Here is a 24,134-nt window from a genome sequence, read left to right on the forward strand (position 1 = left end):
ACAGGAAAAAAAATCGTTACGTACATTACTTTTTATACAGAAGATATATAATTTATATTTCCACAATAATAAAAAATAAAAAAAATAATTTTCAAGACTAATAATTAAATAAAGGGATAGTACAAGAGCGGACTCGCCACACAAGGAGAGCCACGTGACACAGTCGTTTCTCATTGGTGCAAGTGATGATCTTCTGCTGACACAAGCTGATGTGTTGTCAGTAGTTCATTGGCCTTTCACGCAAGTAATTGTACGATGATGTTGACATCTTACACAACTTATTCTCCTCAAAATTGGTTCTCTCTTTTACATCTGTTTACAAATAAGTTTTAACATTATATAATTATATTATTAAATTAAGATAATTAACGCGCTTTAGGACATAGGAGGGCTCATTTTATGTATAAATATATCTATTATTATTATTATTTTTTTTTTTTTTTTTTGTTCCTCTTATTCATTTTCCTCTTTTTGGGTGGGTAAGACCTGAAAAAGATGGACAAAGAGAACAATAATGGAAACGATGGAGAAGTGGATGAATAAGGCATCCAAAATGGAAGTTTTGTGGTCAAGAATAAACGTATATATATATACATACACCATAAAATCTTTCTCTTCCTTGGGTTTCCTTCTTGAAAGTTTCTAGGGTTTTTTCTATCTTTGTACCCTTTCCATATATAGTTCTCGTACCTGTTTGTTTAGTAAAGTTTTTTGGGGTTTTTCTTTTTCTGTTTTCTCATTTGTGGAAAGAAAATTACAGATTTGGTGTAGTTGGTTTCGGGTAGTGAAACCCATCTATGCTTCTCCTAATAATGGAAACCATTTCAGACATTTTTTTTTCTATTTTTGAGTAAGATTCGTTGTTGATGAGATATTTTGGTCGTCACTATTGATCTTCTCATCTCAGATTTTCGACCGTACGTGTACTTGTTCAGAGCTCTTGAGTTGATATAACATCTATTTTAGGTATATATATATATATATAATAGCTCAAAAATGTTATACCCATTTTGAGTTTTGCAAGATATCTCATTATTATTATTTCATGGCAGATGGTGAGAGGAAAAATCCAGATGAAACGGATCGAGAATGCCACAAACAGGCAAGTGACATTCTCGAAACGTCGAAGTGGGTTGTTGAAGAAAGCTCGGGAGCTCGCTGTTCTCTGCGATGTCGAAGTTGGTCTCATCATTTTTTCTCAGAAAGGCAGGCTCTATGAGTTCTCAACCACCGAGTACGTTTTTCTCTTATTATTCCCCATATCTACTCTCTTTATTAATTAGAATTTTATTATGCTTTGATCTGAGAATTTTGAATTGCAAAAAAAAGTGCAATTTTGATGTGATTGATTTTTGGTTGAATAATACATATATATATATATATATATGAAATTGTTTGAACTGGTTGAGTTGATGAGGTCTGCAGTACTGTGTCTCTGCAAGGATATGAGTTTTGTTAATTAGGTGTTGGCGCATTTAGTACGCTTAAATCTCAATTCTAATCTTGAATTGATCTTGCTCATAACTTCACTTTTGGCTCTAATTAATTCATGAATTAGGATCAAAGCCAGTAGAAAAGTATTATTGCAGCCTATGAGCAAAAAAACATCTCAAGATATATATAGTAAAATCTTACACTTGATTCCATCCTCTTTCGGGTACCTGGGGATAGCTAGCTGTTAATTTGTACCTGAAGTTGCTTTTGGTTTAATTCTATATGATAACAAATATCGCCAACGCTATGTCTTTCTCTTTATTGCTATAGTAATATAGTACAGGTATAATTTAACTTGTTATCCTTCTTTTCAATTTTTTTTTACCGCCTTCAGTATCACTATCAAGACGTACAGTATTTTAAAAAAAAAAATAATACAACGTACATTTTGCATAAATAATAAATTTGACAACTTAGATAGAAGTCCCATCATCACTGGGGCAAAAAGGGGTAGCAATATTAGTATTGATATCAACAAAAGTTTGAAATTTCTACTTAATTAGTACATATTTGTATTAAAACAAGATACATATGTTTCTACTATATATATAAAGTTTCTTATAGAGGGATCACTGAGATTTTATGGAACTTTGGATACTCAATATCTTGAAAAAGAACAAAAGGCAAACCTTCTGACTGTGTTGCTTGTTAAATTGCTAACATTAGACTTAAATATCTCGAGTATATATATTTCAGCATTTTCTTCCGAGCCCTATGCTAAATCCTAACCTAATAAATTCGTAACAAATGCAAGCCAATTTACCATGTGAGGTCTGTATATAGTTCTATCTTACTAAGCATATATATTAAAACTAAGCAAGACTGTATAGTTAGAGGTGTTAATGTGGACAAATGAATGCTTACACAAATTCTAATGTAGATACATTCAATACAAAAAATCATAGTCTTAATGGTAACTTCGAAATAGTAACTTCAAATTCACTTTTATTTTATTTTGAATCTAAAATCCTTCTCCAATCATAATTCAACTCTATCTTCAAATAAAGAAATGTATTTTTCAACTTCGTTAATAAAGATGACACTGTTCATTTGAATCCAAAATAAATTATTATAAAATCATTATTTTATAAAAAAATTATTGTTTAAATATTTTTATTAATATTAATATTATATATTATTGATTAATTAATTAAATTGATTATTGGTGATTAAGAAGTATAAACGAAGAATAATTTTTTTTCAAATAAAATTGGAAATAATAGATTGGAGAAGAAATAGTAATTTAATGTAATAAAAATAGTAAAATGAAGTTGAAGTTGATTTAAAATAGAGTTTGAGTTGGAGATGACATTAGACATGATATATATTGAAAGTGTTTTTAAAACTTAATTAATAATAAGTTTAGGAATTGTGGATGATTTTGTGTTGTTATTTAAAGCTTAACTGTTTGTAAGGTTTTCGATATCCCAAAGCAATAATTTCAATAGCACCTTATAAAAATGTACTTTGACAAAAATAAGTTATTTTGAATATTAATAAAACGATATAATCAACAATAAATTTTCTATATATTATCATTGTCAAGTATATATGCACAGAAATACATCATATACTATTTGTCTTATTAAAAATATGTACTTTTATGATTAAAATTCTATATTACATAACTCTACTTTATTTCTGTTTTGATCATGTTTTAAAAATTTATTGTCTCCTGTCAATGTATTCTAATAATAGATCAGTAATTTAAAACTTATTCACATATCTTGTAATATCAAAAAATCTTTTAAACTATATAAACAATAATTAAAAATACGTAAACTTTATTTTGCTTTTCTTCTTTAAAACGAAAATAAAAGCAAAGTCAAGCAAACCTTCTATTAATAACAAAACTCTAATGTGACAACATTGAGTGGTAGTATGAGAATTGCTAAGGGGCATTATTAATGTCCAACATTACAAGTAGGTGACATACTGCTATTGACACGCAATACAATATTTGGTCTCACTTATTTGAATTTAACAAGTTTTATGGGATATCGCTAACCAATCATGAAGTGCCACCTCATGTAGTGTTGGACACATTAAAGTGTAAAATAGCACCACTCTAATAGTATTGATTGATTACTTGTTAATGAAACTTGTTTCATTTAATAATATCATTAATCCAGTTTAGAACTAAATTTTTTAGAACAAACATTTAATGACAATACATGGACTTCTCATGGAAAGCACAACTTTTCAAATATTAATTGCACATTTTTATGATTTATGGTAGTTTTTAATCATAAATATCTTATATATATATGATTATATACACGCCATAATGTGCTTCTTCTATGTATATAGTTGTTTAATTTTGTATAGCCATTTATAATTACTTGTTATGTCTGTCTTTTTACATCGTATGATGTCAAACTCAGTACATTAATATACCGTGCGTGTAAATTGTGAGGGTATTTATATTATATTAGATTTGGATTTCGATCCAACTTTTTTAGAGCAAGGAAATTCAAAACTGGCTTATATATATGCAGCATTAGGTTTCTAGCTAGTAGTGATCCCATTAAGCTCTAGTGGTGAATCAATTAACTTCAAGGATCACCATCATCATGGGGTGTCTTTAACCATAAGTTTCTCTTTTATATAATTGAACTTTTTCATATGAAATTTGAGATTTGAACAATCCTATTTTTGCAATTTTATATGCATTAAGTTAAGTAGTCCTCAACTACTTTCCCATTCTTATTTTTGCCCTCTCTTTATTTTTTCAGCATTTTCTTTTTAATTTTTTTTTTTTGGCTCGAAAGCTCTATAACTCAGCACATCTCATTCTTACATTACTTTTTATCCTACCTACAAGTTCTTAACGGTGCACGTATAATCACACACATATAGGGAATAGTGGTGGATATTGTAATCAACTTAATATATGGATATAACCCTTCAAACTTTTAATTATCTCTTATACTTTCTCAAAGTAATTGCCATTTATATATTTTCACATAATTAATGATGGTTGTGGTATTTATATATTTTCACATAATCAGTAATCATTTATAGATACGAGTTAGAAACATATAGACTCATAAGAAAATAGGCAAAATAATGTATTCATATCTTCCATATATATATATATATATATATGAAAGAAATCTAAGGAAGATATATTCCTGCACAGGTTCTCCCTTTGAGCATATATTGACACGGCCTAGGGCCCAGAGCTCGGGGCGTGACATATGTAGCTTAAATAATATCATAATTTTGCTCTACTCCAAAATCCCCTAATTAATCATTATGGTTCTTGAAAATGCTTATAGGATAATAAAATGACTTTGATTGATGTAAATTATTTGTTCTATAATTTTTAGACTTGTATATGTGCTTGTGTATTTGTTTGATCAAGTTATGCATATATATATATATATATGACGAAGATAAACCTGATGAATGAAAATACTAAGATATTCTTCATTAATTAAGATATATATATATATATATCCAGAAATTATAAGGCACCCCCAATGTATTGGTATTGAATTTCGTAACAACAAAAGGAAAGAAAAGAAAACTCTTTATTATATATATCTTTAGAATATGTTTGGTTTCGAATGAAGCAATATGATTTAAATTATTGGCATCCCCGTGAAATAAACTTGAGTTAATAATCTTTCGCTTTGGATAGTAGAGAAATGATTCCAAACAACTTTACCTAAAATTGGATATGGCTTAATCAATAGTTTGTTCTTGATCAACAATAAAGAATCTTAAGCCAATCAACCATATTATCTCCAAGTTGTTGACCGGATCGAATTTTTGATGTGGCAGTTTATGAGTCAGAAGCCAATCAACCACATTATCTCTCTTTCTTTTGAGCCCTATTTTGCTTTGAGCTATCTGATATTAAAACTTATCATTTTTAACTTGCACATCAGTTAAGTCAAAGATTGGATCTAATAGTCCATACTGATCAGTTGTGCTGTGTTCAATAAGTCAAAAGATTAGACAACCGATGATACAAATCCATGACTTAATTCTTTATTTGTATGTTGTGTGAATTGTGTTACATGTTGATACAAATCCATGACTTAATTCTTTAAAAGTCACTGCCCAATTTCAAACCCAAATTTCCTCCAAAGGGTTTTCTAGGACCCACATATTTCATTAGGACACCCATTGGGCATCTTAAAATGTGTTTTTAAGGACTCTCAATGAGTGTTCTTAAAACTCTAAAGACCTTTTTAAGGCCTTGCATTTAAGTGTGTACTAAAAAGATGAACAGTAAATGATATTTGTAGTAGTGTGTTGAATTATATATATATACTTGATCCATGATTCCACTACAACAAAATGAGTCATTCGTCGCCCCTAATAATGTCCCTAACTAGTCGCCGCTAATAATTCAATCCTAATATTGATTATTAGTGGCGAAAAAAAGGTCGCCCCTAATAATCAAATTAGCGGCGACAATTTTGCCCCCTAATAAATTGAGTCGCCTCTATTAATTGTGCTACCTAGATTAATTTTTGACTCTATAAAGACCCTATCCCGACCCCCGACCTTATCCTGACCCCTGACCTTATCCCGACCCTATAAAGACCCTATCCCATGACCCCCGACTCCATCCCGACCCCTACCCATGACCCCTACCCATGACTCTATCTCGAGACCCATGACTCTATCTCAACCCTATCCCCAATCCCATTTTGACCCCCGACTCCATCCCGACCCTATGCCCAATAAATTAATACATAAATGTACCAACAAAAAATTGGGCAGCATCTTCCCTATACCAATGACCTAGTCATCTGTGAACAGTTAAAAAAAATAATTTATACAACATACAAACATTTCCTAGAACCTACTTCACTAATACATATAAGTTCATAACATTTCGTTATCACCGCAGCGCACAATATGTATTTCAGAACCTACTTCACTATAGATGAATATTTAGGATATTCAAACTCCTCTAACAATTGTAAATTATAATAATAATAATATTAAAACAAGAAATAAGAGACACCTCTTCACTACTACAAAAACACCATTTTAGGGCGCCCACCTAGATGCGAGCCCTAAAAACAGCTCCTGGAATTTTTAGGGCTCGCGTTGCGAGTCTTTAAAGAATTTCTTCCTAAAAACTGATGTGTGTCCTAAAAGTTTGAATTTTTTTTAACGAAATTTTCTGGACATTTTAGGATACTCATTGAGAGTCCTTAAAACACATTTTAGGACTCGCAATGGGTGTCCTAAAAACATATGTGGATCCTAAAAATCCTGAATAAAAAATTTAAGTGTAATATGAGTGGTGACTTTTAAGAACTCACTTTGGGTGTCCTAAAGGAGTATTAAGGGCTCCCAAAGCGTGTCCTAAAACTTTTAAGTAAAAAAATGACAAAAATTTCTATCATTTTTTATTTGGGCTATATTAAGGCATCATTTATCATCAGCACACACAAAGGAAGAAGAAAAAAATCAGCCGCCTCTTTCCCTCTAAAACTCTCTCTTGCCTGCATCAGTACGAGGCCCAAACCGCCGCCTTGCCGCCATCCCCCATCAACATGCGCTAGCTCATTGGACACAGAAGGTCGCCGACCTTCAACCCCCGCGAGCCCAACCCCTCACGCGTCGCCCTCCGCCGCCTAGAGTCGTTCGAAGTCATGGTGGTGCTATGTTTCCTAAACTATTTCGAGTGTTTTCTGACCGCCTCGAGCCACCCCAACCCAAATGACCACCACCAGTGCATTTCTTGTGCTTTGGGCATCAAAACCCACTAAAGGATTGAACTCAACGTTTGTCGGAATTGGAAGTCGCCATTCGCCGGAATCCATGGAGGTTCGAGAAATCATAGTTCAAATCCGCTCATTCTAGGCCTTTCCAAGAAGAACCACCACCACCATGACGCTCCCTGAGACTTGGGCTTCGATGCCCAATCATCATTTTCCTGAACCACTACCGTGGGGTGGTGGTGCCCCCGTTAACGTCGGAACTTCGGCGGGAGATTTGGCTATTGATTAATTTTTAAAAAATTAAAAATAAAATTTTTTAAGACTCACAATGCGAGCCCTAAAAATATTTTTTTAGGGCAAGTCCTAAAAAACCTCAGTTTTTAAGGCTCTCAAATAGAGGACTCGCGCACCGCGAGTCTTAAAAACTTTTTTAAGGCTCGCTAAAAAGCCTTTTTGTAGTAGTGCTTTCAAATACCACCAAAATTAAATTAAAAATAATGACCAAACCTTTTACCAAAACTAAATTTAACCAAATTAGTAATTGCAATGTACCAAATTAATCAAAATAATGAGCAAAACTTTCCATTTTAATTTCTAAATAACAAATTTATCAATAAACACACAAATATACATATATGGATATACATAAACATAAAAATACATAACACATATCTATAGGGATCCAAAAGAAAGAGCTCCAAAAATTACACCAATTTGTTTTCTCCTAAATAGAAACAAAGACAGTAAAATAAAATAAAAATTTATAACACATAAAAAACAAATAATGATATAAATATATATATATATACACACATACATATATATATATATATTCACAGCACACACACACATCTCTTCTATATAATAAGTGTGTAGATAACGGAAATTATTGGTTTTAATGGTTTTTTTTATGTTTTTAGTTAACTTTAATGGAATATTCTAATATATAATAGAATATTCTTTTATATATAACGGTAGATTGTAAAGATGATTTAAACTTAAATCAAATTAAATAATTAAATAAAATAAAATAAGATATTTTACAATGACAATTATTTAAAAAATAATAAAACCATATGTTTTATAACTTAAATAAAATTTAATTAAACTTAAATTTAAACTTTACGTATTAGAATAATATCATTTTAAACATATATATAACATGATATAATCTACTATGAACTAGAAACAAACTTCTTTAAAAAAAAAAAAAAACTAGCAACAAACTTAAATTTAAAATCTATGTATAATATTAATATGATTGAAGCTTTTTTTCTTCATCAAATTCACCAAAAGACATTATGAGTTACATTAGAAACTACTGATACAAATGTATGTATACTACTCTACACTATGAATTTTAATAATTCTTATTTTATTCTATTATTAATTTCTTTTTAAATATTATTGTAATTTATATATATATATGTCATGTAAATGTATATCTATGTCAATGTTATGTTTAGATATTAAATACATAGAGATTATTGATATAAATATTTATATATACTATATAAGTGTAATTCATTCTATTATATATTGAAAAAAAATAAACTGATTTTTATTAAAATTATAGACAATGTTTTGTCCTAATTTTTTAATACATTTATATCATATATTATATTAAACATATTTTATTTATTTTTATGATATTTTTTATTTATTTAAAATTTATATGATAATTAAAAATAATAAAAATAAACATATTTGAATAAGCATGAATATAACTTTAAAACTAAACAAGCGTGCATTGTATATTAATCTACCTAGTATATATATAAATACATATATTTATATATAAAAACACATATACACACATACACATATATCACACATATATATATACACAACACACATATATCACATATATATAAATATACTTAACAAATAAAAACAAATAAAAACTGAAAAAAAAAACAAATAGAAAAAAGAAAGAAAATAAAAATAAAAAAATAAAACAGAAAAAAGAAATTAAAAAAAATATCACACAAACCTACGCACGCATATATATATACACATACATACATATACAACACACAGATATATACATACATATATGTATCTACACACAGCAGAAGAAAAAAAGACAATAAAAATCAAAATTAAATCACTAACATATATATATTTAAATGTATTAAATAATAAACTTAAAAAATTAATAAATAACAACCTAAATATAAAATAAATATATATACATGTATATGGTGGTGGTCGGGGTGTGATGGTGGGGGCGGTGGTGGCCAGAGACACAAGAGATCAGAGAGAGAGAGATAGCAGGTCCGAGGAGAGAGAGAGAAAAGATCAGAGAGAGAGAGAGGGCGGATCCGACAAGAAGGTGGTCGGAGAGAGACAAAATAAAAGAGAAGAATTTGAGGGGCTAGGTTATCGTGGTCACTATTACCTAATAAACTTTGTAATGAGTGGTGATTATTAGCGGCGACACGTGTTGTTGATAATAGTCGAGAAAAAAATTAGGTGGGAAAATTCATACTTTTTTTCTGAAAATTTTCAAAATTATTAGTCGCCCTGAATATTACAAAAGTCATTGCTAATAAACTTTTTAATGATGTGGTGATTATTTACGGCAACACGTGTCGCTGCTAATAGTCGAGAAAAAAAAATTAGATCAGAAAATTTCTACATTTTTTTTTAAAATTTTCAAAATTATTAAGGGACCCCTAATATTACTAAAGTCACCGCTATATAATAATGATCCATATTAAAAAAAATTTATCCACGATGATATTAGCGGCGAAATGTGATTTTGCTGCCAATAATAACATTATTAGGAGTGATTTTAAGTTGTCAGTAGCCCCTAAAAATCATTTTTATTGTAGTGTTCACTCTCATAATAAGTATTTATTAATTGCTACTGGTGCTTCAGATTCATAATAAGTGTTAGCAATTTATCTCCTTTGGTTGTATGGTGGATGAGTGATGAATTACCTGTCTGAATGTAAAATGTTACATATTTTGGATGAAAATATATATGCAATTTTCATAACAATACACGTTGATCTTGTTTCTTTGAGAAAATACCAACACCAAAGAAATATATATATATATATAAATAATAATAAAGATGAAAAAACTATTTTGCTGAAATAAACACAAAAAAAAGTATATATAATATATGCTAGCTGGACGAATAAAACCCTAATATATATAGGCATTATACATGTACAAACCGTTCTTGAGTTAAAATTAAAGTAAGAGATAAATTTATAAGTAAACATCTAAAAAACAAACACATGCAAAACCTGTGCGCCTGTGTTTACTATTGTGAACGAATAGAGAATAAAGAAGGATTTGAAGAAAGCCTTTTCTGTATTATTGAATATTATTATGTCTGAGAAAATCATAGAGGTAATATATATGGGACCAAGACAGGCTAAGCTAACTATCCAACTCAAAGCAGAAAAGAAAGAACTGAAACAACAAACTGTACAACCAATTGTAACAGATAAAGTAATCTAACTAACAACTCAGTGAGCCAACTAAGTGACTCCTTTGACAACTATATATATCTCCTAATATATACATACTGTTAACTTTAAATTACAAATTATGAATTTTTGGACTCTTGAACTTCCACCAACTCCCCATTAAATAACATTTTAAAGATTCCAAAACTTCTAACTCAATGAGATGTGGCATAATATTCTCACCCCTAAATAAATACATCAACCTGCGTCAATAGTCATTAATTTCTTTAAATTCCAAATAAAGGTTTGAGGAATAAGAACTACTTGTATGCATGGGACTTTATAATATGTTACAAGTCTTTCATGTTTATGATGTAAGTTACATAATATGCATGGGCATCTTATAACCACATGCATACACTCGATATATACATATTTATATATTTTTATAAATAATCCATTAGGTTGACCAAACCATAACATACATGGTCATCACCCTCCTTTCAACCTGAACAATCATGTTGGATAATTATAGTATTAGAGACTCAAATCACATTAGAATTTGCCACCAAAAAAATTACGTAAAACTTTAAAAAATTAATTTTTTCTCTTACAGTGAGATCGTTTATTAGTTACATTATTAAATGACTTGCAAGATAATTCAAGTATTTGTGTATTTGAAGCAAAAAAAAATATTGAAAATATACTTTGAAACTTGATAAGCACTCTTTTAAATTCTGAAAGAATTTCTCTCACACAATTCATATTATACATTATGCTCCCGACAACTTTGTAAAATTCCCTTTTATATTACCATTTCAAATTAATTGAAATGTTTAAGCAACTTTAGAAACAGAGAAAAATCAGTGTAAACTAGAGTTCAGTTGTTCTCAGTATCCAATTCTGAAGCACCGAGCGTCTGTGAATTCAGCATTGCAGCACTAAGGATCCACAGCGTCACGGGGCTATGGTTTATGTCTCGTGCTGCTTAGCGCCGCAACATTGTGTATACTCTCAAAACATCTAACACATCACACTGTAGAAAATAGATTAGTTTGATGCGTTTCACATGGTTCCCAACTTCAGATCATCAACATGAAGCACATTATTTCAAAATAAAAATAACATGCACATTTTGATCCTATTAATTCTCTTGTTATGCTTGTTGTTTCTTCAAGAACAAAGCACGTTGTTGAGAGTTAGATCTCTATTTTTGTGACAATGTTATTGAAAATTTTCTAGAGGTTCACCACTTTTTACCACATTGGCATATGTCTTTAGCAGATGATCATGTTTTGCTACTCGTTTCTAAATTGACTGTACTATTGGTTCATTCCCACAGCGAGTTTTAAGGAGATATTACGAACCCTAATGCCCTATACCTGCCAGGTTAAATATGATATAACTTTTTTATAAGCAAGTCACTTCCATATGTTCCTTTATTTCTACGTAATGGTCTGCCACAGTTTTTTTTTTTTTTGGATCAGTTATATATATATATATATATATATATATAAACTGTGTACAAACTCGAAATATCATACGTACGTAGTCTCTCTGATGTGCCTAGATCATTTTTTTTAATATTTCTTCATCAATACTAGCTCCCTTATATTGCCACAAAAAAATACTAGCTCCCTTATATTGCCACAAACAAGCCACACAACTGTGTCTACATCAAACAAGAGTTTTAATAAGTCGGTGAGATCTTGAAATTTTTCTTTCTAGCAAGTCCTTATCAAGGATGTATGAATCAACACATTATTCATCATTGTTTTCTTATTCAAACTCAGATTTATCACTTGAGCCAAAGATTTGACCAAATTCATATGCTTGTTCTTTTCTATGTCACTCAAATCATAGATTGGAGTGACACAACAAATTAACCCATTAATCCTGCAGATTATGTGTGTTGAATTAAAGTTGGCATCTTAAGCCAACTCATTATTAATTTTACGTAGCCATGTGATAACATCACATTCATATATAAATCTCTGCAGCTGGCGCTTCACATTCGTTAACCTATCCCATCCCTTTGGTAATATATGGTAAAACACAACCTTTTGGAAAGTTTGTTGATTTTTAAAGAATATTCAAAGCTTATTATTAAGACACTAAAAGATAATCTTATTGATTCTTGAAGAATATTCAAAGCTTATTAAGACACTTAAAAAATAACCTTGTTGATTCTCTTAACCTAAACAAAAATAAAAAATAAAATCCTGATCTGAAATAAACACAAGCTTGCACTTTATGATTTCAAATGTAAGACTAGATCAATAAAATGCTAATATAGGCAGTACAAAGCTACCTTCATTGAGATTCAAAATCATTATTTCAAAGAAAAGAAAACAACTCAAAAATCCAAAATCTTAAACACATAGTTTTTGTAACTACCAAACCAAAATAAACTGACCTAAATTAATTAAGTCTCTCCAACGCCAGCCATATGCTCCTCCCAAAGGAATTCGGTGATAATTATGCAAAGATTACACAATCTATAGAACTCAAAGAGAAAACAAAAGGCAAGGCAAAGAGATGAAGAGAGAAAGAGAGAGCTACGTATATTGCAAAAGAAGAGCAAATGTTCTCTTACAATAAAATAATCAGCCAAGCCTTATAAAAGGCAAAAGATAATAAAATAACATAAAAGACTAAATTACTAAAATAACCTTAAGATAATAACTCTAACAATAAGCATCGAACTCATGATGCAACAGCAATAAGCATCGAGAGTTTGCCTACTAGAAAGTGAAAAAGAGAAATAGAATGCGACTTAGTAAAGAAGTCAACTATATGTAAAGAAGAAGGAACAAAAGACAAAGTGATAGTGCTGAGCTTTAGATGGTGATGAGTAAAATGACAATCAATCCCCATGTGCTTGGTGCGTTCATGAAAAACTGAATTGTGAGCAATCTCGATGGCGCTCTGATTGTCACAATACATAGGAGTGGGTTGAGAATGATAAACACCCATATCTTCAAGAAACCATCTTAACCAAACAATTTCTTTAGTAGTAGATGACATAGCATGGTACTCTGCTTCAGTGGAAGATTGGGAGACAATAGTTTGTTTCTTAATTTTCCAAAAAATAAGAGAATCACCCAAAAAGATACAGAAACTAGTATCAGGCTTCCAATCTGTGGGATCACGACCATGATCAGCATCAGAGTATGCACGAAGCTCCAAGGAAGAAGTGGAGGGAAACAAAAGGCTTTGAAATATAGTACCCCGAAGATACCACAAAATGCAAAGAACAGCTGCCCAGTGAACAGTAGTAGGAGAGGCAACAAATTGACTAACAATGTGTACAACACATGTAATGTCAGGGCGAGTGATAGTGAGATAAACCAAAATGCCAACAATAGCGCGATACAAAGCAGGATCATGCAAGGGAGTGCCATCAGAAGGAGAATACTGAACGTTGAGCTCAGAAGGAGTGGCAACTACTTTTGTATATATCTGTAAGACGAGCACGCTCAATGATGTCAGAAGTGTATTTTGACTTAGAAAGAAGATAACTTATTGGGGAGAAGGCAACTTCAATACCTAGGAAATACTGAAGAGGACCCAAATCCTTCATCTCAAATTGGGAAGCTAATTGAGACTTTAACACTCCAACTCCATCTAAATCATCACCAGTAATGATCATATCGTCAATATACAAGGAAAGGAGAATATGACTTGCATCAGTACACTTACAAAATAGAGCTTAGTCATGATTACTAGGGAGAACCCAAGAAAAGCAATAACATTGGAGAACTTCTCAAATCATGCTCAAGGAGCCTGTTTGAGACCAAACAGAGCTTTCTTAAGCTTACAAACTTCACCATGATTGTGAGGGACCCCATGAGGAGAAACCATGTAGACCTCTTCATGTAAATCACCATTCAAGAAAGCATTCTTAACATTCAACTGAGATATATTCCACTGACGAGCAGATGCAACTGCTATAAGAGCACGAACAGTAGTCATTTTTGCAGCAAGAGCAAAAGTTTCCTCAAAATCCATACCATATTGTTGAGAAAATCCCTTAGCCATCAATCTAGCTTTGTAGCGTTCAACAGACCCATCATACTTGGTCTTGATTTTATAGACGCAACGAGAACCAATTGTATGTTTACCAGGAGGTAAAGATGCCAAATCCCAAGTATCTGTCTTGTGCAAACCTGAAAGTTTCTCATTCATAGCATGCTGCCAAAGAGGCTCAGTAACTGCTTCTTTATAGGATAAAGGCTCAAAGAGACAATGAATAGACGATAAAAACGAAGTGAAAAGAGTAGAATAAGACGAATAAACAAAATGTGATAGCTTAGTAGACTTACAAGTGCGCTGAGGATAGCGAGGAGGATCCACAATATCAAAAGGATATAGAACAGCTGTAGGCGGAGGTGTTTCATAAATGTCAGCCTCCGAAATACCAGTATCAATAGCTCGAGACCTGCGAGAGTAATGAAGTGGAAAAGGGACTATAGGAGCAGGAGAAGATTCAGACTTTACAATTTGAGGAATTTGAGGAGAAGAGGTACTTGTATGCTCACAGAAAGGATCAATATGAATTAGATATGATTTGGTCAAGTTGTGAGAAGTGTCAGGAATAGAATAGAAGGGTATATGCTCAAGAAAAACAACATGGCTAGATACATATAATTTTTGAGAAATTGGATCAAAACAACGATATCCCTTTTGGCCATCACCATAACCAAGGAACACACAAAGTGCAGAGCGTGATGACAGTTTTATACGCTCTACACTAGGACGAAGAACAAAGCAAATATAACCAAAGACTCTCAAAGAAGAATAATCAGGGATATGTCCATATAGTTTTTCAAAATGAGACAAACCTGAAGTGATTAAAGATGGAATCTTATTAATAAGGTTGATTACAGTGAGAACTGCTTCTCCCCAAAATTGACTAGGCACAGATGAGGACAACAAAAGAGAACGAGCAGTTTCAATAATGTGTCTATGCTTCCTTTCAGCAACACCATTTTGTTCAGGGGTATCTGTACAAGAAGTTTGATACACAGTTCCATCTAAAGCAAGCAAATCACAGACATCTAAAACATTTAATAACAACAACATATTGAGTTTTTACATAAGCTCGAAAACGATCATAAATATCATAGAAATCAGAATGACGTTTCATTAGAAAAACCCAACAAAATCAAGTGTGGTCATCAACAAAAGAGACATAATGTCTAGACCCTCCTTTTTTAGCAATGGGAGAGGGTCCCCACACATTAGAATGAACTAAGTCAAAAGCTGCAACAGAGAATGAAGTATTTTTATTGAAAGGTAAAGTTGAAAGCTTAGCAAGTTCACAATCACTACAATCAGAAATATCATGAACTTGCAAATTTCCTAAGGTTCCTGTAGAAGCTAAGAATCTTAAACGGGAAGCTGAAACATGACCAAGGCGAGAGTGTCATAAATAAAAAGTAGACGATGAGGGAGACAAACGAAAAGAAGACAGGTCAACACTAGGAGCTACAAATACTGGTAATCTCAGCTCATCCAAAACATATAAACCCTCTCGCCTACGGCCGGTCCTAATCAGCTTCTGAGACTGTGGATCCTGCACATGACAAGAAGTAGAAGAAAGTGACACTGAGTAACCATAATCACACAATTGACCAACACATACAAGGATTAGTGAAATTTTAGGAATATGGTAAACGTTAGGAAGTGATAAATGAGGACGGACAACAGAACCAACACATGCTAATGGCATAGGAGTACCATCAGCAGTCATGACAAGCATAGATGATGCAGGACACAAAGAAACAAAATATTTTGAATGTGGAGACATGGTGCGAGGCTCCAGAATCTAAAATCCATGTAGAGGAGGTCATACCTAAAGTGCTAGTAGGGGCTGACCTATCGAAGAAGTGGCAGACATGGCATGTGGGTGCATGCTAAGAAACTTCTGAAATTGTTCTAAGAGGGCAGCAAGAGCAGGATTGGAAGATGAGGCTCCAAAATCATATGAGTCAGATGGAAGTACAGTAGCAGCGACATTAAATTGCAGAGGACGGTATGGTCAAGATTGTGGGTGGTTCCCAAAATGTGGTTGGCTACTATAATGAGGCAGTTGATTATCGAATTGTGGTAATTATCATGATGAGGTGGTCTGAACTGATTTCTTTGCTGTTGTGGTGCACGATTCACTATTTTAGGACACTGAGCCTTTCAGTGACCTTTTTGTTTACAAAAACTGCATTCGTCGACCCCAACCTTTGTGTGAAATTTATTCTCATGGTGAGTAAAAGGTCTAAGAGGAACTGCCAAAACAAAAGGACCAGGTACTGGGAGGATGCCTTTTATTTCTTGAGACTTTAGACGAATTTCATCAGTCAGCAACTCACTGACTACTGAATCAACCGAAGGAAGTGGAGTACGATGCAAAATAGAACCACGCAGCCCTCAAAGTCATCACGAAGTGCCATTAAAAATTGAACCAATCGTTGCTCTTCCCTATGAGCAATATAAGGTGCAAAAGCTCGTTGCTCTTCAGATTCGATAAGAGCTAATTGATCCCAAAGATCTGTCATAACTGAACAGAACTCTTAAATACTTATATCTTTCTATACAATAGCTATAATATCTCATTCTAATTGATATTTTTTTGCAAAGTTAGACCGTGTATACAGTCTTGCAAGATGATCCCAAACTTCTTTTGTTGTTTCATACTTAGCTAATTGGGTACCTATTGAGTGTTCCACAAAGTTGTTTATCCAAGTGATAATTTTTGAATTATTTACTTCCCAATTTTCTAGCAAAGTTGCATAATCTGCTTTGTCATTTGTAGGTTTAATCACAGTTCTAGAAACATAACCCACATTTTTATCCCTTTCAAAGTTTTTTTCATCACATTGTTCCAATAAGAGTAATTCTTTCCATATAACCTCACACTAATTGAATGAAGGGAATCATCTCTATTACTAGCCATTATAGACACAAAACAAACTTCCGACAGCTAACTCAGTAAAAAATTCCCAAATTTGACAATCTGACGAAACCTTAAAATTATAGACGAACACAAAAATCACATACCAGGTTGTTGCAGTGGTGCTCCGACCCAAATCATTGCAATATGGATCCGCAAAATCCATGGCTATGCTTAAGAAATTTAACTCTATAGACCATACCCTGATACCATGATAATTATGCAAAGATTACACAATCTATAGAACTCAAAGAGAAAACAAAAGGCAAAGAGATGAAGAGAGAAAGAGAGGAGCTAGGTATATTGCAAAAGAAGAGCAAATGTTCTCTTACAATAAAATAATCAGTCAAGCCTTATAAAAGACAAAAGATGATAAAATAACATAAAAGACTAAAAGACTAAAATAACCTTAAGATAATAACTCTAACATTCGGAGGGTGAAGTTGTCCAATACCTTATAAATCTATTCTTATTCCTAATATTCTCATGTATTGTGAATGTGAAACTTTGTTTGCACTCCATAATTCCCCCCCAAACGAAGTACCATGGGCCATATGCCCCTCCACAAATGAGAATCTATTATATCCATGAGATTTTCATCAATTGCACCCTTAATACGTTCTATGAAAATCTCACAATCTTGTGTTATCTATCATATCTACTTTCTCATGGCATGTTTTATAGTATGCATATCCAAGGTCTATTATGTCTTCTTCTCATGTTACCATGGAGCTAAATTGGGAACTGAAACGTTTTCTCATCACTCCGTGAGGCATAAGCCTCAACAATAAGAACAAAAAACTTCATAAAACTATAAAATCCAAAACAAACAACACACAATTTCATAACAAAGTCATAAAATTCATGAAATTAATAGTTATAAGTCTTGAGAGGCTGCCACTTGAGAGATAGGGGATGAGAAAGAGTGTGTGATGTTAGGAAAGAGGGAGAGTGTGCGTGAGTGAGTGATATGAGAGGGGAGCAAGATGAGGGAAGGAAGAGAAGAATGAGAGAAGCTGTCGTGAGTGAGAAATGGAGATGTCAAGAGAGTGATAAAGAAATAAAAGATGATAGATTTTTTTGTCAGTTCTTTTACGATTTTCAATGTGTTCAAATTAAGTGTTAAAAAGCTCGAAAAAAAAGCCCACGAAACTTTTAAGAACACAACCCATGATTGTTATTGTATGAGGCTTAAACCTCATGCGCTTTCGAGGTGTAAGCCTATCCTAGATTGCTGAAGCTAAGCCTCAAATACGATTTTCACTGCCTTGCCTTATACCTTATATACCCAATCTTATATTTCTATGTATTAATTACTAATTATATGGGACTTTGTTCGCACACCCAACATAAACCGGGAGGTATAACCTCAGCTATCAACATAAACTATTAAAAGTAATAGAAGCCAAACAATGAGAAACAAAATTATGAGATTGGAGTTAGAATTAAAAAATCCTAGAGAAAAATAAATCCCGTCTAGGCCTCTACTAAAGTACCAACTTTATTTCTAGCAACGGGTATCTATTAGGGAAATATTTAAGAGTGAAAAGAGTTCTCATTATCTTAATAAGCTTATACAAAAGTATATATATACACGGTATTAGATAAACAAGCTAAGCTGTACACTTAGTAACTAGCTAAACACTAATTACAATATGTTAGAAAAGAAACTAAGTACAGTTAACTCCTAACACCCCCTCAAACTTAGAGTAGGGATTTGCTCTACTCTAAGTTTGTCTCTTAGATACAAAAACCGTGTATTAGAGAGTGATTTTGTGAGAATGTCTGTTGTTTGGTCAAGAGAGCTGGAACATGCTTAACCACTATCTGTTGCCGAACAACTTTTTCCCTCACAAAGTACAAATCCAGCTCTATGTGTTTTGTGCGTGCATGAAGAATGGGATTGGCCGACATCAACACTGTGCTCTACAGTGATACTCAATATCCATTGAATTGTCTAAAGATACAATCCTATAAACCAAACAAACATCTCAAGCCACCAGCAGTTTATATTTAATGGCCATAAACTCAGCATCTAACACAGAAAGATGAAAGTATACCACTTGCCAATAGAACTAAAGCCTTCATTCTTATTCCTCACCACTGCCTCAATTGCAAAAATCAAATTTTCACTTCGACAACAAGAGAGGGGCATATGATATTCTCCTTTGTCTCAATAATCTTGTTAGTACCTCCACTATCTTCCAAATTATTTAGATAAGATTCAACCCAGTTTTAATGTGTGAAAATATAGGAGGCTTAAAATTATTGTGAACTTCATTCTATTCAAGCCGACACAAAAGGAAAAAAACTCAATCATCAGCATCTACACACTCCTTTCAGAAATCTTTAATTTTTATACACCCCCAAATACCATGGTAGCTTGGTTCGATCTTCGATGTTAGTATTATAACGAGAGCAAGTAGTGGGCAAAAGAGACATATACCATGGACGTTAAAGGTTTTAGTATCCAATTTCTAGACAATTTCCAGCACAAGACACTCACTTTCCTTGGTAGATTTAACTCAAATTAGTGGATTAATTCTGAAGTTTAAATATGAGACAAAACAACTTTGTATTCCTTTTTAACTTCATAATATTTAATTTTTGAAAAGGCCAACGCTGAATATCTTGAGTTACAACTTCACATATGAATTTTAAGAAATTGAATAGCACCCTCCATTGAGAAAAGGAAAAGGCTTATATATATATATATATATCTATTCCATTGTCCATCTTAAAACTTGAGGTCAACAACTATAAGATCAAGACATCAGAAGGGTTCTGAAAGATAAAATTGGAGGGTCTACCAATCCAGTTGTCACTCACATTTCTCATATTCCAATCCTTCAGCTAGAGCCATTCTCAATAATTAATATTTCTCTCCCAAAACTGCTTCTCCAAAGAAAATAAGATTTTGAACCAACATTAGCTTCCAAACAATCACAAAAAGAGACGTAGCTGGCTGTAAAAACTCTCCAAAAAAAGATGAATCAGAATTCCAAATTAGTCTCCAACTATGTTTACCCAAAAGTGATTGACTAAAAAATTCAAATTTATTTCCAAAATCCGATCTTATTACAGTGTTTTACATGTAGACACATTAATAAGAACCACAACTCACTCCTATAAGAGTGTCTTACATGTAGATACATTAATATACTAATCATAAGTCAATCCACTCATTTGTTTTTAAGTTAGAAACCCATGAATATTCACATGATATCAGAATCCTATACCTCAAAGGAGGAGCATCTGGCAAAAATAAAAACAAGTAAAACAAATCGCTAAAGAACCATTTAATAAAAAAGTCACCATCTTTAATGTTAGAAACTTTCGAATCTCATCTTAAAGAGATAGTGATGAAATCACATTAGTGAATACGTAATGTAACATCTATGGTGTCTATTTGGTTCAAAGTCATGGGTTTGACTTCGGGGTTGTCTGAATAATTCTTTTAGTTGTGCTGTCATTGGGTTAGATAGTGCGGCGTTCCATCTAAAACCAAATTAGTGATGAGTTGGGTGGCCCATTTTCATTATAAATGTTTCAATATATTCTCAAATATTTTACATGGGGTCTATTTCTAATATATATCAAGATGGGGTGGCAATTTTTGTTCACTAATCTTGAATCAAGGGAACAAAAGTGGCCCAATTTCAGCTCACAATTTTGGATATCAAGTATCTATTTGCACTAATTCAACCTCAGGCAATTACTTTTCTTTTTGTTATATATATAAGAAAATTTTGGGTAGTAATTGTTTTTAATCACTACTTATAGGTATTTTTAGTACTTTTGGTACTTGAATAAGTTGTAGCTCTATTTTTTTAGAAAATGGTGTATAAAGTAATTACAGTAAATTTTGAATAATTTAAGATATTGAAATCATGATTCAAATAGTTTGTTGCACTCACGTATAAATATTGAAACAAGCACGAGTGCAACAAACTATTTGAATATTGATTTCGGCATCTTAAATTATTCAGAATTTTTTAAAAATTTGTTAGAGATCCCTTATAACTACATTATACCCTGTCATGTTAAAAAAATAAGAGTTGCAGCTTATCCATGTACTGAAAATACTAAAAATACTTATAAATAGTGATTAAAAACAATCACTACCATAATGGTTAATTTGGCTCATGATATCATGTATCAAGAATTATAGGTTCCATCTAAAAATATTTTTCACGTGGGACACCATACTATTTAATAGGTAGAGAGTGTCCACCATTGTGTTTGTTCTGCGTACATGAAAAGATTGTGATCAGTTGAGGGTTGCCATGGAAAAATTACTATGAGGTGTATATGTAGTAGAAATATGTTCTGATTCTCTTAGTAGAAGTGGGGGACTGGCTCTGACTGCATTAACTGTATCTAACCACTATAAAACTTTGCATTCTTTATATGATTGTTTTTCCATTTATTTTGAGTTTTCTTGGTTCTAAGCTTGCGTTGTATAGGTATTGTAAAATCCTAAATTGCCTAGTTAGTAATATGTGTTGGGCCTTTTAGCTGGTAATTGGTATGCTTCATGAATCAAATGACTATTACGTACTATCACTCCACAACTCATGTACTCATGTAGTATTATAAGCATATTGAGAGACAACAAAATTTCTTGTCTTATGCCTGGTGGAATTTAATTATTTAGGACATACTGTTTCCATGTCATCTCTATCTCGTTGCTTTGTTCAATAAGAGTTAGAACTGTATATAAAAGAAGTTAACTGCTCACAGCCTTCTGTTTAAAATGTTTCAGTATGCAGGAGATTATAGAACGATACCGTAAACATGCTAAAAATCAAGAGCAGACCAACAAGATGGACGACGAGCGATACATGCAGGTACGAAACTCCAATATGCTTCTATATAGATCTGCCCCAACTCTGAGATTTATACTAAACTCCCAATAAACATATATATATATATATGTTAATATTAATTATTTATGGAATCAACAATATTATAACTTACAGCCAATGTGAAAGAAAACTAGTTAATCCTGAACTCGCTCTTGGAAGATGTTTGAAAATATTGAACTATTTATAATATGTGTCACTCCAACAATTGTTTTTTAGATGAAACTGACATTTATGTAACTAAGTCTCTATGCTTGTAATATTATTGTTGATGATTGCACAAGGGATTTCCAATAATATGGGTTTAACTAATTTGTTGTATTGATCAGTCCCCCAACATATAAGATAATAAAGTTATTTAAAAATATTATCCAATCCAAATGCACAACTGTTAGAAAATTCACCTTCCTCGTACCAGCTTCATCTACAAACACAAAATCAATAAACCAGTAGACACAACGTACACAAATTCAATAGAAAAATTCAGCAAGAAAAATAATAAAATCAGCACCAAGAATTATAGAGCTTCAATCCAAATAAACTTGAGCCTACATCCTCTTTGAACTCTCCTTGGGATGTTCTTCTCTGCACTATGAAACAACAATGGAGATTACAACTTGTCACCACTTGAGATCTTCTACACTTGATGGATTACAATGCCTTAAACCCAAGCAAAACCCCAAGTACACTTGACCATGTACACAAAAATCTCTCACCCAAGACCCAAGTGTTTCTCTCGCAAGCTCTCTCTCTCTAAAATAGCTCCTATTCTTTACAAATGAAATATGTTCTTATTTTTGTCTTAATACAACTGAGATAATAAGACTTATTTATAGAGGGTTTTACTACTGTCATCAAACTTAAAAATAACAGAAATAAGCGCAGACTCATTTGGCGAAATGGTAGACAAGACAAGAAGAAAAAATGTATTAACTTTGTTGATGTGATATGAGTTTAATGCAGACGAAATATTCTAACAAATTTCCACCTTAGTCTATATTAAACATGGATTGCAGAGATAAACATAACTTTCCAAGGATCCCAGTTTAGCCATCGACGATCATCCATGATCAATTCCGAGCAAGCTTAGGCAGTAGTTAAACTTACTCAATGGCAATATCTTAGTTCCAGCATCAGCGGGGTTCTCTTCTGTGGGAACTTTTTTGACATTAATGACACCTTCAGTGACCTTGTCATGAATAAAGTGATACTTGATCTCCACATGCTTTGTTCGGTCATGAAATACTGGATTCTTACACAAATATATGGCACTTTGACTATCCAAAAATATGGTAGCTTTTCCTTTGAACACTTGTAGCTCTTTTAGAAGACCTTGAATCCAAATACCTTCTTTGATTACTTCAGTAGTAGTCATGTACTCAGCTTCAGTAGTTGAAAGTGCAACTACAGATTGTAGTTGAGACTTCCAACTCACACAATTCCCACTTACTAGAAAGTAATAGGTTGTGGTAGACTTTCTAGTGTCTCGGTCTCCAACATAATCCGAGTCTACAAACCCACTGATTTCCACCTGATTATGATGGCACTTGTATACCAACCCATGTTTAGTAGTATTAATCAAATAACGCAGCAACCACTTCATAGCATCCCAATGAATTCTTCCAGGATTTGCCATGTATCTACTTAGAGCACTAATAGAGTGTGCTAAATCAGGCCTAGTTCAAATCATTAGATACATTATAGCTCA

The 24,134-nt window shown here is 32.4% G+C and overlaps 1 protein-coding gene across 3 annotated transcripts in view; it reads left to right on the forward strand.

Moving 5' to 3' along the window:
* Window positions 1-440: 440 nt before the first annotated feature.
* LOC133834812 (MADS-box protein AGL42-like) overlaps window positions 441-24,134 on the forward strand; it is a 36,278-nt gene continuing 12,584 nt past the window's right edge. Inside the window, exons 1-4 of one of the 3 annotated variants that reach the window (XM_062264564.1) lie at window positions 441-580; window positions 908-966; window positions 1,053-1,234; window positions 22,327-22,411. In XM_062264564.1, coding sequence (XP_062120548.1) covers window positions 1,053-1,234; window positions 22,327-22,411 — 267 coding nt within the window. In that variant the 5' untranslated portion in view covers window positions 441-580; window positions 908-966. The other 2 variants (XM_062264565.1, XM_062264563.1) reach the window with 2 other exon arrangements.

Source organism: Humulus lupulus, chromosome 5 (assembly GCF_963169125.1).
Source record: "Humulus lupulus chromosome 5, drHumLupu1.1, whole genome shotgun sequence".
NCBI classification, from domain to species: domain Eukaryota; kingdom Viridiplantae; phylum Streptophyta; class Magnoliopsida; order Rosales; family Cannabaceae; genus Humulus; species Humulus lupulus.